Consider the following 21,094-nt stretch of genomic DNA (forward strand, 5'->3'; position numbering starts at 1 on the left):
CTCCACTAAGGTATTAGTGGAGAAAAAAATATGGCATAGATACTTTGTAATTTGTTCCCCCAAAAATACAACTCAAATTTGGACCTTGAAGGCCTTAGGTTTTTTCTTCTAAAAGCTTTAGAACGGATCAAATGAAAAAAATGGGATTAGTTGCGTATCCACTGCACAAAATTCAACACGTATGTCAGTGCAGGAAATCCTCGATCACTTTGCTTCACGATGTTATTTACACCATTGAAAAAATGTTTTCGCCCACGCAATCTAGCTTGAGTGACATGAAGGGTGCTTTTGACAATGTGTCCTTCCAGTCTATTGCGGAAGTGACGCATGGTCATGGAGTATCTGCATGTTTCTCGGGTTGGATAAACGCAATGCTTAGCAACCGCATTCTTTACTCGCCACTGAGACAGGCAGAGATAAGCAAATTGAGTATTTGGCATAATTGAGCTTAGATTGAAATGAATCCATAGGAGATCACCTGAATTTTTTGTGCATCATGACGAGAAGTAATAGAATTTTAATGAACTGTGCAATTACGCTTTAAAAATCAGATACATAGAAACAGTCTCAAACTCTCATTTTCCACGTTCACATAGAAAAGGGGTGACTATATCTAAAAATACAATAAATAAACTCCCCCATTTTCGTAATCAGAATGCACCATCAAAAGTCACACTCATTCGAATAGCGCATCCATTCACGACACCACACCGTTGTACTGTGCACACCTCCACACATTCGTCCCATTACAAGCACGTGCAAATATTTTTGCGAAAATAAAACCAGCGCAGCGGGCGATTGTCGGTCCCTATTCTCCCCACTTGCCAAACAGCACGAAGCCCCCCACACCTATCAAGCCACGACAAACAGCAGGAAAACTTTTCATCTACAAATGGAAATCCCTTCACCGAACGCACACACACACGACACGACCCACCCCGGTCGTCGATTGGCGGTCGTTTCAGCCCTGAGAAAACGGGAGACTTTCCCGTCCACAAATAAATACGTCAATTTTAATTTATCACACTTTCCGTTTCGTTTCGTTCCCTGTCTGACGGAATGAAGAATTGCGACAAAGTTTGGCGAAGAAAAACCTACCGAGGAAGACGACGCGACCGGTGGAATGTCAAAGGATCGTTCTCCATCATGGCAAATTTGCCATCTAATGAATGATTCGAACCGAATTGAAGAGAATATATATTTTGCTGCTAGTTGTTGGCATTGAGGCATGTATGAATCCTACGGTACCATCAATGGACTCGGTCCGAGCTACCCTTAATGGTTGAATGGTTGAGAGGGAGAGTGGAAAATTGACGAAATTCATTGCAAAGAATTAGGCAACGGCCTGAAGGCGGTACGTCAAAGGATTCTTTCCTTTTCCGGAGGCATCGAGGGACTTCGAGTGGTTTTAACAAAGAAAAGAAAAACGACCGAATGAATGGAAAGGTTCTGTTTGTGACAAAAAGGCATCGGCTTTTAATGTAATTATGTGGCAGGAAAATTCAATCACTGGGTAAATATGTTAAAGGCGTAGAATAAATTGTGATGTTTTTTTTCCTGATATGTGATTAAAAGATCATTCACTTAAAAAATTGTTTTATTAGCAAGTCAAGGATTTACGTCTCAATTACGTCTCATCAGTATACATATGGCAGAACCAACGTAGTCGCCAGGTTAAGAGTGAAGTCCCAGAAAAACATATGTTCTGTTTGCTGATGTGCTAATACTGGCATCGAAACATGGCCCGGCTGGCCAGCCAAATTCCGATAAAATAATTTTTAATTTTATTTTAAAAATTCTGTCAATATTTATGGAATCCTGCGAGTCTCTATGGTGAACACAGCAATTCCGCAACACTATCAATCGAATCACCCCCAACATTATCTCTCTCGAAAAGAGGATCAGTAATCCATTCATGTTCCGTGCCCGGAATTAAGGTGGAATTTACAAGTTTATTCAGTGTTGTTGTGCTGTTTTGCTCGTCTTCCCGATATTTATCTTTGTTCGCAGTTCGGAAAGTGCACCGCCATCCAGTCAGTGTAATTTTAAGCATATAATGCGGCACGCATTCATTGGCGTGCGGAGAAACGGTCGGTGGTTCTGCTGATACCATCTACTTTGGTTTCGGGAGTTTTGCCTGGATCATTTCATTACGTGACTCTTGGTTAGCACGTAATTGTAAATCGGCAAAAAGCAAGAGTCGAGTCGAAAAGTTGGGGATTTTCCGACCGGGATTAGTCCCTATTAGAGGTAAATGGGATTAATACGTTTTTGGTCTGATCTACTCTAATGCTAGGAAAGTGTATGAACTGATTCCCTACCTTTTCGACCGGAGGGGTGGTTAATATAAATCGAGGACTAATCCGAAATGGAGATTTCGTCTGTCATTAGATAAATTGAAGCTTAGTAGGAAAATTTGCATACAACGTTTAAAATAAGACTACTTATTCAAGTTGTAAGTTATCGAAAAATATGCACATATTTAGTCATCATTCTCCAATCATAAATCATAACCGTACCCTCCATCCGAACACCAAATTACACTTTCATTAACCATCGAACTGACATCTAATAAAGCACCGTTCAATACCGCACCGATCTCTCGGCCCGTCCAAGCAGCTGCCCTAATGAACTGTAAACTTCTTGTCGGATGATGATTCCTGCTTCGATTTTCACAACTCAATTTAAATCCTTCCGGCAGGCACCGGCGAAACGGTTCAGTTTGTTACAACCCTTTCGAGCAGAAATGAACAAAAGCCCCGATTCAACGGGCTGCTGTACAAAAGGAGCCATAATTGCTGCCGTTTTGACTGCGCACAACCAGCTAAACCAGGGGCCCGGGTTTGGTTCACGTATCCTTCAATTAGAACTTGCAAGCCGGAAATTAGGTATAACAACTTGCACAACTGTACACTTTCGAGTGCACCCTTACGAGCGCGTGAAGCACTTCGCAATGCAGCCACATTACGGTCGGTTTTGCTGCGGGGGAGGAAGGGATTGAGTTTTGGAAGACGGCTGTAATGCAGCTGATGCCGATTATATCGTTACGTTGAATTGGCGATCACGAATACGCAATTTTATCATTGACACTTTGTTTTTCAACAGTTTTCATTTAGAAAATTTTGGTTGGATTTAGCCTTCACCTTTTATTGTTAAAATAAACATAATTTCTTTTTTTATCACATATCAGGTGTTCAATAAAAAATGAAAATGATTTCAATACCTTTCTGTAATTAAAGTAAAGATCGCAAATTTTTTCTCTCCAAGAGAATTGCTCCCTGGATTCCCTAGAAATGGGTGGTATGTTTCTTTTCGCGCAGGTGTTGTCAGTTGAAACGAAGATGGCGTCGAAACAGCAAGCACTCCGCGAGCGTGTTGTACGGTTTTACGAAAGGCATGGTCATCGTGGAAAAAAGTTTACTGTAGACCGCTTTCGAGACAAAAACCATGAGTACAGTTTACCGGACCCTGGCATCCCTGAGCGAGGAGCGGAAGACCGGCAGCGGCCATCTGGCGAAGACAATGACGAAGAAGAAGAAGGAAGCGTTGAAAAGGCTGTTCGACAACAAGGACGGAACGAGTTTGCGTGACGCAGGCCGAAAATATCATTGCTCCCATTCCTTGATTCACCGAACACTCAAGATGGAGGACATCATCTGTCGGAAGAAGACTCGTTTCCCCGAGTAATCGGACGAGCAGATAGCGATCGTGAAATCGCAGTCCCGGTGTATGACGAAGAAATACTGCGGGACGTCGTTCATGCTGGACTACGAAAGTTACTTTCCGCTCTCGAAAACCCACATTCCAAGAAATGACAGCTACTATTCCAGAGACAGGTCGGCCAGACCAACCCCCCTCCCCTCTCCCTAGGTACAATATAAGTTTAAGCCTAAATTTGAAACAAAAAGTTATGCTGTTCATCACCATATCGGACATAGGGATTTCAAAGCCATGGTTCAAGCCGAGCGGTCTGGCCATCAATGAACAAGTGTACCAGGAGCAGTGTCTTGAGAAAATTCTTCTGCTATTCTTAAAGGAGTATCATGTGGATGGGAAGTATGTCTTCTGGCCGGAGACGTTGGAAGTATTTTGAGCAGAAAAGGATACCGTACGTGCCGAACGAAAGGAACCGAACCAACTTGCCCCAGTGCCATCCCATTGAGGGTTTTTTTCGGCTCTCTCAGTGCCCTAGTGTACAAAAATAATTGGCGGGCCAAGGATACGAAGCAGTTGACCACCAGGATCCGGAATCGCATCCGGAAGATGGACGTCAGTGCCCTCCAGCGCTCTTGTGAAAGCATCGCGACTAAGTTGCGTCGTACGGCTGACCATGGCCCTTTGACTTTTTTTTGAAGAATAAGCATTATGTTTTTAATAAAAAATACTGAATCCGTTGAAAAAATTCTCATTATTTATTGAACACCCGTTGCAAGTATACCCAGTGGACCGTCGAAAAACTGACTTTTTTCGGAACCCAACTTAATCGAACAGTTATTAGCTCCATAATCCACAAAATATGAGAATTGAAATCTTCGCTATATCACAAAGTTGCAAGCTTAGGTCGTATACTAAGGTAAATCTCTCGCTGAAATGTCACATGAGATTTTTAGTTTTCCTGGAAGCGCTGTAAACGTCGATCAATCTCAAATTTCTAAGATTTTGCTTCGGTTTTGTGTTAGAGTTTCCTCGAGCTGGTATATTTGGCAGCCTTTAATGAGAAAAATATAAACCTTTGCAAGGAATAGCATTAAAGTCGCAATATTTATGAGCAAGGAAAGTATACCGATTTGTCGTGATGAATGGCATAGCTTTTTTGTTATTTGTGCAAAAGAATCCTTATAGCGTCGTTCACGAGAACACTTAAGGTTAATCGGGCGCTATTTGTATCGGGACTCTTCTCACAGTAAGCGCACTTTTCAGCGCAATAGCCCATTTTCTTACATTTAGTGCAAGGCTGCAACGCATGATGCGCGGTATAAAGAACCCAATAGCATCACGATCCTTGTCGAATAATACGTAATTAAACGCCACGCAATTTCGTCAATGGACATCCGACACAACACTTGTCTCGTCCACCATTTGTTTGTGAAAGGACAGACCATTTTTTTGCATTTCAGTGCGTTTGCCATTAAAATTTTCACCCACTGGAGCGAAGGATCCACGAAACACTGCGTGCGTCATTAGATTCTTGCCAGACAAGATCAAATGGGTGAATACACCGTCGATTTTATCTTTATGAGTGAATATGTTGATGTGGCGGTCCTTCATAAGACGCTTGCGCCATTAACGTAATTTTCTTGCTCCGACCGAGTTAAATTTTTATGGTTTTGAAAGGGAAGTCAGAATCTTTGATGAAGAATCTTCTTCGATATCCATTCTACTATTAGCAGGGTTTTTAGAAGAGTTTATTTGTGTGTGGGAATGGAGCACGGTGTAAAGTGATAGTTTTGAGAATACGAAGGAAGAGACATAATTTACAAGAAATAGGATGAATTGAATAATAAGCCAGAGGGTTGTAAAGTAAAAATGTAAAAATTCATTTGATTTCCTTCGAAGTATGTGTTGAAACCTTTATTGGCAAGAGCTCATAAAAGCATGTTTGTTTCACCTGCGTGTGCAAAAAGGTGAGTAATGTCTGGGATATAAAGGGAACACCGTGACGGCCTTTGGACTGGTAATTCAAATCTAAAGACATGCACCGTAATCAACAATGCATCAATCAATTTCAAGCTCTTAAAGATTGTCTCTCCTCAATATACTGGTTTTCATAAACAGTAGTGTGTCAATGCTTGGTCATCCTAAATTTTCAAACAGAACACACCTCAAACGTTTTTGCACCCCGAAAATATTCCCCATGCAAAACAAGAGCTTAATCGGATATGACAAATGGGTCGCGTAAAACGATCAAAGTTCAATAAATAACAAACACCTTGAAATTTTAAAAATAGAATTCATATTTTTGATGTAAAGTATCTTAGAAAGTCACGACACGTCGAGATCTAGTGTGATCTCAAAAAAAAAACTTTTTTTTTAAATTTTGCCTTACTGTATTTTATATCTATTATTTATTTCATTTGATAAAGCAAATAAAAGTTTTTTTTTCCAAACTCACGCCTCAACTCAACCCAAAAAATATCCTCAATATTATATAGGCAACCTTCAAACAAAAATGTTCTCTAGATGACACTAGATCTTGACGTTGACATTCTAAGACACTTAACATCAAAAATCAATTCGATTTTTGAAATTTCATAGGATACCTCCATTGATGTTTTTCACAGGCGCGAATTATTGAATTTGAACCGTTCAGCGCGACTCTTTAATGATGTCCGATGTGCTAAAGATTTTGAGTTTGTTATAATATTCGATGGCACTCTTTCCCCATAAACCTTAATATATAGTCTTCTGAATAGATGATCCATCTGTCGCCTTCAAACACGTAGCGTCAACTGATTTCATGAATATTCATCGCTATTGAAAGATTTTTCGAAAATTCGTTCCCGCATTTTTTATAAAATTCTAGACTTCCCAAATGAACATCGTACACAATGTTCGTTTTGATTCTGTGCTCATATTAAATCCACACTTCGTGTACAAACTCAAACACGCTATTTCGAACCTAAACACGTGCACATGTTCGCCTGCTCAACCGAACCATATGTACGTACACGGTGTGCGTACACATAGGTTCGTGGCACGAGTTTTCTCTTTCTCATTCTCATCATCACTAGCGTTGACTCTGTTTGCCTTGTGCGAATCGTTCTCGTGGATGTACACGAATGTTTGAACTAGAGCTTGTACATCGTTCGTTTGGGTTCGAGGCGAAGCATGTTTGAAGTTGAGCCATGTGCACGAAATTTTGTACACATGTACAAACTTGTCGATGTTCTTGGGAAGTCTGTAAAATTCACGCAGACTTCGAAAAATTGATTGGTCGCAAGGGGCGCAAAAAAGAGACTCCGCCAAGAGTGCTAGAAAACCACGCTATGGCCCTGGGTGTACCTCAATTTAACATATTTTGATTCAACGTAAATTTCACCTCTATTTATCAAGCATGTCCGACGCTTACTGCATTAGCAAATTTTCGTCAAGTTTTGAGTAGTATTTCTGTTACTTAAAATTAAATTTAACGATTGATTTGTTGTCACCAAAAAATCGAAACATCATTATGCATTAACACCAGCCGAAAGCGCACACAGACTACGGTCCGAAACTGCTCCCTTGATATTAGGTTCTTTACGGACACAGTAAACCTTACTTTTATTGACAGTTCACTTGTACTGTTTACATGGACTTAGAAAAATTTTGTGGGCGACTAGATTCGCTCGAAGCAATTCGCAAAGAATTTTTCTAAGTCCACATGAACAGTATAAGCGAAATGTCAAAAATGAACACTTGAGTTCATTTGTGACGTCAGTGTAAAGTATTCAATACAACCGAGAGCTATACGAATCGTTTCTTCCTAATTTCACATATGAAGAATGTTTTACGAGATATGATTTAAGCCACCCTGTAAAATTTGACGGACGTTCACGGCTCAATCTTTGCTAGAAGAAGAGAGTGGTCTAAACAATCGCTTGCAGTTTTGAGATCAATGCATAGGTGGCTTCAGCCGGATGGTAAGTCCTTGGTGATTCTAACAGTCTACTTTCTACTTCTGTCCAAGTCAGACGTACATTTGCACCAAGTGAACAACAATTAGCAATCTCGATATAATGTGCATTGTCTCGAGAACAAAGGAAAAAATTAATTTATTCTTGCCATCATGAGTTAAGTTGACGAAAAAACTCTGCTCCGACTCAACACAGCGTTCGTTGACTTTAAATTCTGTTCAATAAGATTGAGTTTTCGTGAAGTGGAAAAACTGCTGAAGGTGAAGATGCAGCTTAGGCTTAAGCAGGTTATGTATCTTCAGTATCATCATCTTCACAATGTAGTACTCGTATCATTCAAGATGTTAGCTCAAGCCGAACGTTTCGTTTTGCAGAACAACTTGAAGGCTGAAAGTGATAAAGTTGGAATTAAGATTCTCGTGTATATAGAAAAAGACTACGTAGATGTAAAGCTACATGACTTATCAACACGTACCCCTCCTGATCTAATTGCAAAATACATGTCGCAATACGGAGAAGTAGAATCCGTTACACCTGATACGTGACGAAATGTCGTCTCAGGTACACCTAACGGTGTTATTGTGGTGAGGATGCGGATCGAAAGACCTATCCCCTCCCACTTGACCATAAAACTCAAAACCCACGAAGCTACTATTAACCAAACTACGTTATGCACCCATGAAATGCAAACTCCTACGTGCGAGTATTGTAATCAGACAGTGCAACACGGACAACCTTGCGCGGAAGATACAGAGGAGAATGCGTCTCTACCGATTGCCAACGCATCCACGGCAAACCAACCCAAAAAAGAGTTTTCAATACCAATACCTGAACCACAAACGGTTGCCAAATTTGTGGCAGCTTGACAAAGCAGCATACAGCACCCCAAAAACCACTGAAAGCAACATCGATGTAGAAGATAATAACAATGACGACGGATATACATTGGTCACCCGTAAGTGTAAGAAGTCTTGATGTGAAGAACAGGAGAGAATTAAGGTACAATTGAGAACGCCTCAATAAGCGGCCATCTTGGAAAATGAAAAAAAGCAGGTTTCTCTCACACCCTTGGGAAAATCTTCACGAAAATGAATCAATGTATTCGAGGCATTGCACAGTGGTCCCAAAGAGCAAAAAAGGGGGTTTTTTAGATTGCGTCAAAACGATTGACTTTAGCAATATGGTGTCTTTGAGAAAGTTTCTTGGAGTAGAACTCCCCTTCTTCCTGTCTTATCAGATTAATGATTAATCCCCCTAATAGTGAGTTACGAAATTTATTTTCTCCAATAATTCAGATAGACAAATACTTACTTCAGCAAAGTTGTAGAGAAACTCGTTACAAACATTTTACCCGAAGACTTCAACTCTCTATCCTTTAAGATTTTTGAGATATGGGACATTATTTGTAAAAGGCCCCTTAAAAACAGTTTTTTCATCATAAGTTTTCTTCTAGATTTTTTCCATTATATAAATGTTCTAGAACATTGTTTGGACTATTAAACTGCATTACTTTGCCGAAGACGGAAACTTGCTATCGCTAGTATGTGTGGAGATAATTATGTTTTTTGATTGAAAATAGCTCTTTTTTCCAATGCCGATAACTTTTAAACGGGCAAAAACGGGCAAACCACTTTGTAAACAAATTAAAGTGCAAGAAAAGCACAACAAATGCTGGAAAAATCAGATCTCCCCAAGGCGGCCCTCTATGGAAATACTAGAGCCTAAGTTTGTCCATACTAGAGCTGTTCCGGCATTAAATACATCACCATATATTACTGTTAGTTTTTTTATTTCGATTATAGAGGTTTTAACCTTAAGGTCATTCGCCTCTTCGGGTTAGAAAAATCTCTTATGAAAAATTTCTAACCCTATGTGCGGGGTCGGGACTCGAACCCAGGTGCGCTGCGTACAAGGCAATCCATTTACCAACTACGCTACACCCATCCCCTACTGTTAGTTCTGAAATAAAGGGTTTAAGTCGTAATAATTATCCTTTCTTACTTTTATAAGCACGTCTTGAGTAAATGCCCAAGCAACCAAAAGTTGATATAAAGGAACTACATAAGCTTCTCGTTTTAAGTAATTTTGCAATACGTTTCATGTTCTAATAGCGGGTTAAGCAGTTTTATTAAAGCTTGAGCAGCTCGAAAGTTCGCTTAGAACTTTTTGTGAATTTTAAAGTGTGCTTTTTAAGTATTATCCGAACTTCTGTTTGCTTGGGTCAAAAGTTACAGTTGTTCAAAAACTCAATGCATACGCCTGACACCGGAAACTGACAATTCCCTTGCGCCTACTTCATAACAATGGCGCAAGTGCAACCAAACGGCGAGTAATCAATTGCATTTGATTACGGGATGAGACAAACTTCAGCTCAAATATTTCCATAGAGGGCCGCCTTGGGGAGATCTGATTTTCCCAGCATTTGTTGTGCTTTTCTTGCACTTTAATTTGTTTACAAAGTGGTTTGCCCGTTTTTGCCCGTTTAAAAGTTATCGGCATTGGAAAAAGAGCTATTTTCAATCAAAAAACGTCAATATCTCCACATATACTAGCGATAGCAAGTTTCCGTCTTCGGCAAAGTAATGCAGTTTAATAGTCCAAACAATGTTTTAGAACATTTATATAATGGAAAAAATCTAGAAGAAAACTTATAATGAAAAAACTGTTTTTAAGGGGCCTTTTACAAATAATGTCCCATATCTCAAAAACCTTAAAAGATAGAGAGTTGAAGTCCTCGAGTAAAATATTTGTAACGAGTTTCTCTACAACTTTGCTGAAGTAAGTATTTGTCTATCTGAATTATTGGAGAAAATAAATTTCGTAACTCACTATTAGGGGAATTAATCATTAATCTGATAAGACAGAAAGAAGGGAAGTTCTACTCCAAGAAACTTTCTCAAAGACACCATATTGCTAAAGTCAATCGTTTTGACGCAATCTAAAAAACCCCCGTTTTTGCTCTTTGGGACCACTGTGCATTGGTGGTGTATTACTGATTCATTTTCAAGAAAATTTTTCAAACGATGTGAGAATTAACTGCTTTTTTTTTCGTTTTCCAAGATGGCCGCTTTTTCAAGCTTTCTCAGTAGAACCTTAAATGATCCCCATGTCGCAGCAGGCGAGCCGCGAAAGAAGAGGGCTCCGCTCGCAATAAAAAGTTGCGCGCACGAGATCCAACAAATAATCAATAATATTTGTTTTGCCTTTCTCATAAAGAAAGGATATGCAATCACTCTGACAATAGACTTTTTAACCGAGGCCCGGAGGGCCTAGTCTCATATACCATTCGACTCAGTTCGTCGAAATTGACAAATGTCTGTATGTGTGTGTGTTTTCAAATCTCACTCACTTTTCTCAGAGATGGCTGAACCGAATCGCTCAAACTCAAACGCTTCAAATGAAAGGTATAACGCTCCCATAAGCTGCTGTTGAATTTTTTGTCGATCGGACTTCCGGTTCCGGAGTTACGGGTTGAAGAGTGCGGTCACCCAGCAAATTCCCATATAAAATGGTAACACCATGATGACCAAATGGTGTAATACATATCAAAAAGGGTGCAAAATAACTCGGATTTGCGGGTCTAGATCACTAATGATCATTCTAAGCAGCTTTGACCACATTGGCCACCAATGACGGTTCTTGATGCCACCAGGTACTTTCCAATTTCGTAAGTTAATCTCACACCTTTTTCTAAGGGAATTCTTGATCGATTTTTATAAACTTGGTTTCAAATGAAAGATACAATACTCCCATGGACTGTTATTGAATTTCATTCGTATCTCACATGTGGTTCCGGAGTTACAGGTTTACAGGTTGTTTTTTGCGACCACATAGGAATTTCCCATATAAACCGGTACAATCGTAATACTTCAAAGGTTAAAAATCCATTTCTATTTGCAAGTCTAGATAACATCATTTCTATTTACAAGACTAGATCACTGGTGGCCAATCAAAGATTTTTTAAATATAATGTCCACTATCGACAGTTCCGGAATTTTCGGGTTCTGGACGTATTCCAGAATTAGTCACATCGATTACTTGGTGATGACTGAACCGCTTTTCATAAACCACATCTCAAATGGTGGGTATAATATGCGGTTGGGTGTTGCATACTCCATCAGCCCCATCTCAGCTTCCCCTCACATCATCTCTTTCTACATCAACGCCCCCCTCCCTTCCCTTTGATTTATATTCTCTTCATCCGCCATATACATTTTTAGAGAATTTCGTCCCATAGCCATATATTATAAGTGAATTTGGAGTCGCTCAGCTCAAACTTAATATCGAAAAGATCAGATCAATTCATCTTATAGTGATAAATTGATTTTTTTACACACATTTTATGATATAAGTTTTGCCAATAGGTGGTAATGAATACGAATAAGAACATAAATAAACTATCCGATTTCATTATCGCCAATTCGGTTCTTGCGGATTAGATTTCAATGTACTTTAGTGAGCTGTAACATTTTATTACTACAAATTTTATATTAGATGATAGACTCTATCGACATTTTTACTATTCTTACTATGACTTTCAGCTATCAACTCGGTATAGTTTGTTGGTTTTAATCGACGATTTTATTAATTGTGTTTTTAGGCTAGCCTCAATTCGGTTGATTTCTTAGATGTATTTTCGATTTAGGTATAACACTTTTTTACATTTTGACGACATTTAATTAGCGAGAGATTACTGGGTAGGGAAAGTTATGAAAATTTAGAGCCCTAGTACTCCAGACGCCTTTCAACTACTTATGCGCAAATTAATAAGTATTGATACCTTGTTAGCTTAGTGTCGACTAGTACGAGAGATAGTACTTCTTCAGCCTTTAACTTCGCAACTTCTGTAGCATAAGCACTCAAGTTAACTAGCAGAATTTTCATAATAACTTGCATCAACTTTAGACAATTCTAATACAGTGAAGATCCGTTTTTAACAGCCCTTTGGTGAGTTTTAGGCTGTTTAAACGGGGATATTGACAAAATCGGGACATATATTTTTCTTTCTTTTTAACAAACCGAAGTGTTTGTTTTTTTACGATTAGATATTTGATGACTGATTATAGAATATTCACAGATATTTACGGCTTTCTCAGTCTGATTGATATAGGCAAATGATTTATTTGTAGATTGCCTTAAAGTGGCGTAAATAGCTTGCATCATCGCGACCCCGCATGAACCAATATGGCTTGTTTGTCACATTATCAAACGATAATGAATGGAAGCGCAACGACAAGAAAAAACCTTTCTAGACAATTCCAAGAATTTTGATACCTATAGAATTTTATTAGTATTCGTCGGGTTCAATTTCACTGATTCTAAAAGTGGATGATTTCCTGCATTCAAAACATCCAAAAGTATTCTAAATCGATCAAAAATTGATATAGCTACAAACTTTTGAATTTGCGGATGCTCGAGTACCCTGTCGGCCTAGCCCTTTTTGTTGGACACACAATGGAAAATCTGTGGGCTATCATCACCTTCTGTAGCGAAATGAGAACCCTCCGACCAGATAGGAGGTTTGTGCAGGCAAACAAGCAGTCCGGAAACACAGATTGGCGTACGGATTGGATCAATTAAGTCATGCTATGAGAAAAAGAGCGATATTGGAAATTTGGAACTGTAAGTCGCTTGGCTTCCGGGGGATCGACCGAACTCTGCACGACAAGCTGCAAACTCGCGACTTCGGTGTCGTAGCATAGCAGAAATTTTGCTCGGCAGGACAGAAGGTGTGAAAAAGCGTACATCGAGTAGCCACATTCTACCAAAGCGGCAGCACAACGAACGAGCTGGGTTCTATCGTGCTGGACAAGATTCGCCCACGCTTGATCAAGTAACAGCGAGAGAATGTGTGTAGTGAGAAGCAAAAGCCCGTTTCTTCAACCACCGTATCATCAACGTTCACTTCCCAGACAAAGCGAGACCAGCGTACGACAAAGATGCATTTTAGGTGGAGCTGGACCGTTTCTATGACAAGCTGCTCACGATGGGATTTTAAGCTGATTTACGATGTACAAATCTAGTTGAGGATCGGAAGGAAATCATATCGTTATCGTTTATCAGCGAGAAGATAACCGTAATTTTGGTGTTTCTTGAAACGCTGGAAGCTCCTTGCTTGATCTTAAATTTCCAAGAGCAGGAGATGTTTGCTTCGGCTTTGTGTCAGCGCTTTCTGTAGCTGTTATATTCGGCCGCTCATGGGAAAAAATTTTACCTTTACAACAAATCTCGTTCAACTACAGTTTTTAGGAGCAGTAAAAGATGTCTCACGATGGAGATCGTCAAAGTCATATTCTTCCTATGCATAACGATTTGTCGAAGCGAGCCGTAGCTCTCTTTAGTATTTCTGTGTGCTTAGATCGTCTTTGAATGGATTTTAATTCTTTGTGCACTTGTCACTCACGGTTTTATTACTACAATGGGCTATTTGCCAAGTCCGACGCAGCAATACTGCTAAAGGTCACCCGATACGAGTTTGAAGAGTAAGGGACATACAATTTTATCCCGTCCTGTGCGATTGCCATTCAAAATCTTCACTCACTGAAGAAAGCGGTCCTTGAAACAACCAACCGCTTCGCCCCACGCATCACCTAATAGAAACGGTAACAACACCGTCGATCTTAATTATGTAAACCGACATTTAGATGTGTCAGTCCGTCATAAAGTCTCCTGAAAAATTGCTCCGGCACTCGGCATCAAGCACCTAACCTCGAAAAACAAATCTGCAGTGAAACCATTTTTAAAATATCTTCAAACTTTAGTGATCTGTTGGTACTCTATATTTATTGTTTAGATTTTCCGCGTCACTTTCGAATGATTTTCTAAAAAAATAGTTTTCGTGCTTTTTTATAAAAGTCTACATACTTCGATATCTTACTTTCCTTTATAACTAAGTGCAGATGTCATAAAGTAAGTCACGATAAGTGTGCCATTTTTGATTTGACACTCAATTATTGTTCGAAAGTCGAACAGAAAAGGAAATTCAAAGTGGTGTTCAGGGCACAAAACTGAAACTTAGCCAAGGGCGCCAAAAGATCACGTTACGGCTATGGGGTTATACAGGTGAAGTTGCAACGTATCCTTGGTGTTTTAGAACGTAAGGTGTTGCGAACGATCCATGGTCCGATGCAGTTGGAAGACAGCATGTGGAGATGGCGTATGAGCCACGAATTGCAACAGTTTTATGGTGAATTATCCATCGTTCACACAGCAAAATATGCGAGGCTGTGGTGAGTTGGGCACGTCGTTAAAGTGGCGGACAACGAACCGATAAAAATGGTTCTAATCCGACTGGCACAAGTAGGAACAACGAGCAAGGTAGGTCGACCAAGACGAAGGAAACCTGAGGAGTCCTCCTGCTCTGCAAAGCTGGCGACAAACGACAATGAATGGACTAAGCTAGAGACAACATATTGATACAGCAAAGGGCACGGTGGCATTAGACTGATTGCTACGGTAGGTAATAAGAGAGTTAAAGGTTATTGAACATAAATAAATCGCCACATAACGTGTGGGATGTATTTGCCACAATTAGACAGTGTTAATATAAACATAAGACAGCAGTATGAACCCATTTTTTCTGGTTCCTTATTTGTGAGACATAAACTGCACTTAACTTTTATTCTTCCTTATGTTAAGTTCAGGCCATCACAGAGTTTTTTTTCTCAAAAATAGTTAAGTTATTAATACAGGATTTTTTTTAAACAATTTCCGTTTCCAATTGCTAAGAATGTTACTTTTGAAATTCAAGTTCAGAAATATAACATTGAATATCAGGTAGATACGAAAAAAACAATGAAGTGCAATCCATCTATAGACGAATATTCATTTTTTCTCTTATTACTCATTATTCGGGAACTTGCTTCGAGCTGTTTTAGAAGTCTTGCTTCCTTTTCTTCAAAATCCTTCATTCTATTCGCAATTCTTTATAATCTGGTTCCTTTTCGGATAAAATGAAGTTATCCAAAGCATATTACGTCTTGGTTAATCGTAAGGCGGTGAGGTGTCAATTCAATTAGTATCAAAAAGGTAGAAAAACTTTAATTACAACGTTGTGTAATTGTTCCCAATGTAAAGCGTTGCAATTATCCTGCAGTTAAACCACACTTTCTTCAAGGTGCCGAATATGTCTTCCAATCCTGTTGGTGAACCTAGAAAAAATGATAATTACTATGATTATTATTATGATACAAAAATCAAATAGTTAGCAAATAGCAGATTATTTAAAACACAAATCCTATTTCAACATAACTTCAAACTGAATGCTTCCGATAGTTTCAGATCTTCAATATTCAAAAATCGAATAAGTTGACAGAAACGAAATAGGTTCAGAGATTGCTACGAATATTCATAGATTTCAATGTAAACATTTAAAATTAAATCCTGAAATCGTTAATATGTATAATTTTATAATAACTATTCGTAAACATAGCGCATATATTTTATCAAAATTTCATGTTTTATCGGAACCTTCTGGAACATTCAGGAAATGCAAAACTACTACAAAAGGATTTGTGTAATTTATTTTATTTAGTGTTTGTCCCATTCCACACACTTTCCACTTAACCAATGTTGTACAATTCCGTTTAGCATGTTTATCCTATTCACCCAATCTCTTGCCACTACTATTTTGGGATGTCTGTAGCATTTTGGGGATATTCTCGTTCTGCTTTAAATTCACGTTATTGGCTTCGCAACATTCCAATAACGTAACATGGTGTAGCGTAGCATCTCAATGTTTATAATTTACGAAATTATTTTGGGAATTTTAATTTCACCACATTCGTAAATCGCATGCCAGATCAAAATTTTCTAGGCTAATTTCGACATGCACTATGATACTGAAATATTCCTGTCCTAAGTTTCGTCATCCATCAGGTTGCCACGCATTTTGGTCACATAGGGTAAAGTGCCTATTTTCACCATACTAAGCAAAGTTCCTCACTAATTCGTTAGTTTCTCGCCCTACAATCATTCGAATGCGTAAAAATTGACACCAACAGCTTTGCTTCGTTGTTAAGAACCAATATAATAACACCAATACGCTGAAAACAGTAAAATTCTCGCGTTTGAGCGCAATGAAAACTCGAATCGAGTGCCCCAATTATTGCGCTACCATTTGATTCAATGTGTTGAACAAAGATGGCAGACACTGCTCTAACCAACGGCTTCAAATGGGTAGGGTGATAATAGAAACATGGCGTAAATGGGCTCATCACCCTACGTGTAAAGTTTTAAGCACGGGTTTTACGATGTTTTGCTTCCAAGGCATTTTCCATCCAGAACGTTTCATGATTTTCTGGACGAAACGGACTGAATAACTTGAATTTACTAATGATTTCCTAGAGTGATGATCCGTTGGTGATTGTCTTCTAGAAATTTCGAATATCTATTATTGTATCATTTGTTATTACTTAATTACAAAACTCATATTTGAAATAGTTATTTCGATCACCCATCTATTTCTAAATTTAGTTTTCTGTGAACCGACCAATTAGGTTATTCAATGACATTATGCATTAATTTAAACAAAAAAAAGAAAATGAAGAAAAGAACTGTAGCAGAATCTTGGATATGGGCCTGGTGCTAAATCAACGACTTTTGAAAAAAATATCACATGGTGAAACATTGGGCATCGTGGTATTACGAATCGATGTTAGCTGATTGTATCACAGTTAGTGAACTATATTTGGCGGAAGTTTTCAGTTCCTCGAATCAGTTATCTTCTATCGGCAAAGTTATAAGCCTGCGATTTGTATCACTACAATCTATCCATATAAATTCATTGACCTATACTTTTTTATTGAATTTTTGGTCCATTTCTGACTCCCTTCCACATCTGGTTGAACCTAAAAATATTGTCCCTTAGTAGTTACGATTCGTAAAACTGCTTTTTTTTGAAGTATCATTTCAGATCATCTTTACCGTGAATGGTCTGCAGGAAGACCATTTGTATCACACGCCTGCCACCCAGCTTGGCTCTGTTTACAACATTATAGGCTGTTACGATTCAGATATATGTCGTTCCCCCGCCGTCGGGTGATACAATTCGAACCATCAGAGATCTGCTGTATGTGTTATTGGGCGAAAAAAACACACCCTGTGCCGTGTTGTGTGCCATATTTCAGCGGTAATAATGATCGACAGATACATGTCAATTGACTTCGATGCCAAACAAGATTTTGTTCTTGTTCTCGCACGTTCCTTTCCATGTGTCCTGTTTGTGACGACGACCACCACCGATGTAGCCTACGTCAAAGGATCTGCCCGTCAGTGGCAGAGGATAACAAACGGAAAAAAGTCCCATGTGGCCGCCGGTGGTTGGGATCAATTTTCCGTGAGGCACGTCGGTAAATCTATCATTGGCAGCACAGGGTCGTGATATGTACGCTACTTTCCAGTCATGCCCCGATGTGTGTGCCTTTTGGATAGTGGGTGAACTTAATTCAGCCTGAGTTTCACATTTGATGCAGTACCTATTTGTATGTAGTTCAAACTTTCACCCGCTGTTTTGACCTACGAATAACACACTAAGCAGTATGCGAGTCAATCACCATCGGGGCCTGGGTGGTGTTGGAATCTTCTTTGATTGAAAACGAAACCGATGTTTCCGGGTCAACACGGGTATGTCGTGCTTTTTGGCAGCGATGTTAGCTGATGGTCTCTTTTCCCGAAGCTCTGTTTGAAACAGCCGGAAATTTGTATGTGCTGTGAGAGCCTCTGTCGGTGGAGTGAAACCAATAGGAAAAATCGAACACAGATGCCACGCGAACTTTTTGTGGGGGGGGGGGGGGGGGGGTGGACTCGTGAAAACTTCTATCGCTTGCCATCCGGCTCAGTTGGTGGGCGTGTGCTCGACCCAGCTTGAAGGCCTGCAGCGATTGAATTATTGCCAGGAACAATTTATCTAAATCTAATATCACGTGGTGGAGGAACGAGTGTTTCGTTGTTTTATTTTTTCTTCTTAACTAAACGCTGTTTGTTAGACGAGAAACGAATTGGAAACAGTGTTTATCAGATGCGGCCTATCGCGAATGATTTTTTGGATGTCTAAGAAACTTCGTTATCGTGCTAAATACTCAAAATAACCTAAAACTATGCTTTTATCTAATTTCAGTGCTACGCGACGAGTTTCGGCTGGAACCGCAGAATACTCGGGTGGCGCAAGGGGAGACAGCTTTGCTGGAATGCGGACCACCGAAGGGTTATCCGGAGCCGGTAATTTTTTGGCGGAAAAATGGACAGACCATGGACTTGAGCGGATCAAAACGGTACGTATAGTAATATTTGATAGAAAAGCAGCTATTATTTTTAAAACACCACTTTTTGTGCGACTCATTGGAATTTCACAATTGACCGATGTCTTCCGTTCAACTTTCAAATAATAATAATAATAATACAATGCAACTGCATTTCACCATAAAAACGTTAGTATCAATTTTGACTACGATGTATAGTCTTCTTCAGTGCTCATATTACTAATATGATTCTCCTAAATTAGTAATGCCGTTTGCGGTTCGACTTCGTCTCATCAGAATCCGACAGTAACTTAGTTAACGAACTAAGCTAGCGCGGGATTGACGCTAGCTCCAAAAAAAAAACGGAAACACAATTTGGGTTCCCTAGTCCTACGTGATGTTCCGCAATAATCCGGCGCTAGCTTAGTCCTTTAACTAAGTTAATGTCGGATTCTGATGAGACGAAATCACACCGCAAATTCCAAAACTAATTTAGTTATAGGTTTAGCGCCCTTCACGCGCAAATGATAGTTTTAAACAATTTTCTCCTTAATGGAGAAAAAAATTGTATTTACCAAATTGTTCTCCATTAAGGAGAAATATAGCATAATGATCATAGTATTACTGATATGAAATGATTGTTTTGTAGTAGTCAAGCATACCGACTAAACCACTTGTATCTCGTAATCCTCATCCATGCGAGGCAACCATTATGAGCTACTGTAGTAGGGACTGTGCTCTTGTAACAATCATTCATGGTTTTTGTATTGCTACTTTTTATTGCTTGCTGTCCAATCTTCGCGGTATATCTGACCTGCTCAGGTCTGCTGCAAGACCTGTTAGGACATGAACCCATCCGGAGGTGTCGAACATAATGATTTACATCTCTTTACAACCACCTTCGCAGGGTTTCTTATCGTTCTTTGCGCTATTCATCTGCTTGCTGGTGCTGAAAGTTCCTTGGCGGCGGTATTTCTCCCGATACCTATTTTCTCCTACCTTGTTTTTTCCACCTCAGCTCCCGTTGCTAGTCTGCTGACCGACCGTTGCTGTGAAACTGGTCAACTCGCAGCTTATGCAGATATCGAAACTTGTCGAAACGTGAGCTGATCCAGCGAAGCCGACCAACTTGATCATCCCTTTCCAGCCACCCTCGCAAGGTTTCTTTAATGACTTGTTTCTAGAGTGACCGAACTCAAATGACTGCGAGCCAAAACGGCTCGCAGTATATTTTTTTCCTGAACAGGTAGTTAATAAATTTTTTAAAGTTATTCAAAACCCTCATGGGAGGGGATTGAACCACATACTAACAGACATAACACTCAAAAACAAAGCTTCGCCCGCTTATACGGTCATTTTAAATATATTTATAGTTGGGACTGTGGCCACATTTGAAATTATGGCGCCACTGACATATGAACAAGCATATGGGGGATAGACCACTAGTGAAAAATTGTTCCCAAACCTGAGGGGTAACCCACCAGTAAATGAGTGTTTGGGACTGGGAATAAAAGGTGGATCTAGTGTTCTGGGAAAATATTCGGATCGATGTTTTTTGAGAGAATTCCCTCATAGTGTTTTGTCTGTTAGTCTGTGATTGAACCCCCAAAACCCTCCCCTTGCGCACGGGTCTAGCCATGCAATTGTTCTGTGCGCTGAGAATCGGCTGCGAAGTTTATTGAAATGTATCAAGTAGGGTTCGCAGTACCGACCCTTTTTGGCGAGAACCGGTACTATGGTACTGAAGCCCTCAGTACCGGTAGTACCGGTAAAGTACCGGTACTCGAATATTTTTTAAAAAAAATTGAAAAATGCTTCAAAGTGAAATTGATTGCTCAAACTGATGGCCTTATTCTCAGATGATTGATTTGTGCTGATCAAAAAAACATGTTTATTGTTTTTAATTGCTTCGGAATGGCATAACTCATTTCAGCAGAAGATATTTTTCGTATGCGGCACCTTCTTTTATTTCGAAATCTGGGCCACTTTGAAATTAATAGCTGCTAAGCGATGCGACTTTCGTCGACTTCAACAGATGGTAAATGTAAGAAGCCCTATTAACAACAGTAAATCGAAGCGAGAATGGCAGTAAATCCGAGCAGGCTGCTCGCATTTCTTCTCTTGATTTTCTGTAAATTTGGCTTCGACGTTTATGTCATTTGTTTACTATTCTCTAATGCATAACAAGGCTCTTTGCTTTCCTGTAAACTATGGAGTTTTGCTGAATTTTCCGATCACCAATAA

At 39.5% G+C, this 21,094-nt stretch overlaps 1 protein-coding gene across 2 annotated transcripts in view; it reads left to right on the forward strand.

The window, feature by feature from the left end:
• Positions 1-21,094, forward strand: part of LOC131678768 (roundabout homolog 2-like) — a 374,166-nt gene that overhangs the window by 330,499 nt on the left and 22,573 nt on the right. For both annotated transcript variants that reach the window (XM_058959051.1, XM_058959052.1), the window contains exon 5: positions 18,730-18,883. In XM_058959051.1, the coding sequence (XP_058815034.1) occupies positions 18,730-18,883 (154 nt within the window). The remainder of the gene's footprint in view (positions 1-18,729; positions 18,884-21,094) is intronic.

This window comes from Topomyia yanbarensis, chromosome 2 (assembly GCF_030247195.1).
Source record: "Topomyia yanbarensis strain Yona2022 chromosome 2, ASM3024719v1, whole genome shotgun sequence".
NCBI lineage: Eukaryota > Metazoa > Arthropoda > Insecta > Diptera > Culicidae > Topomyia > Topomyia yanbarensis.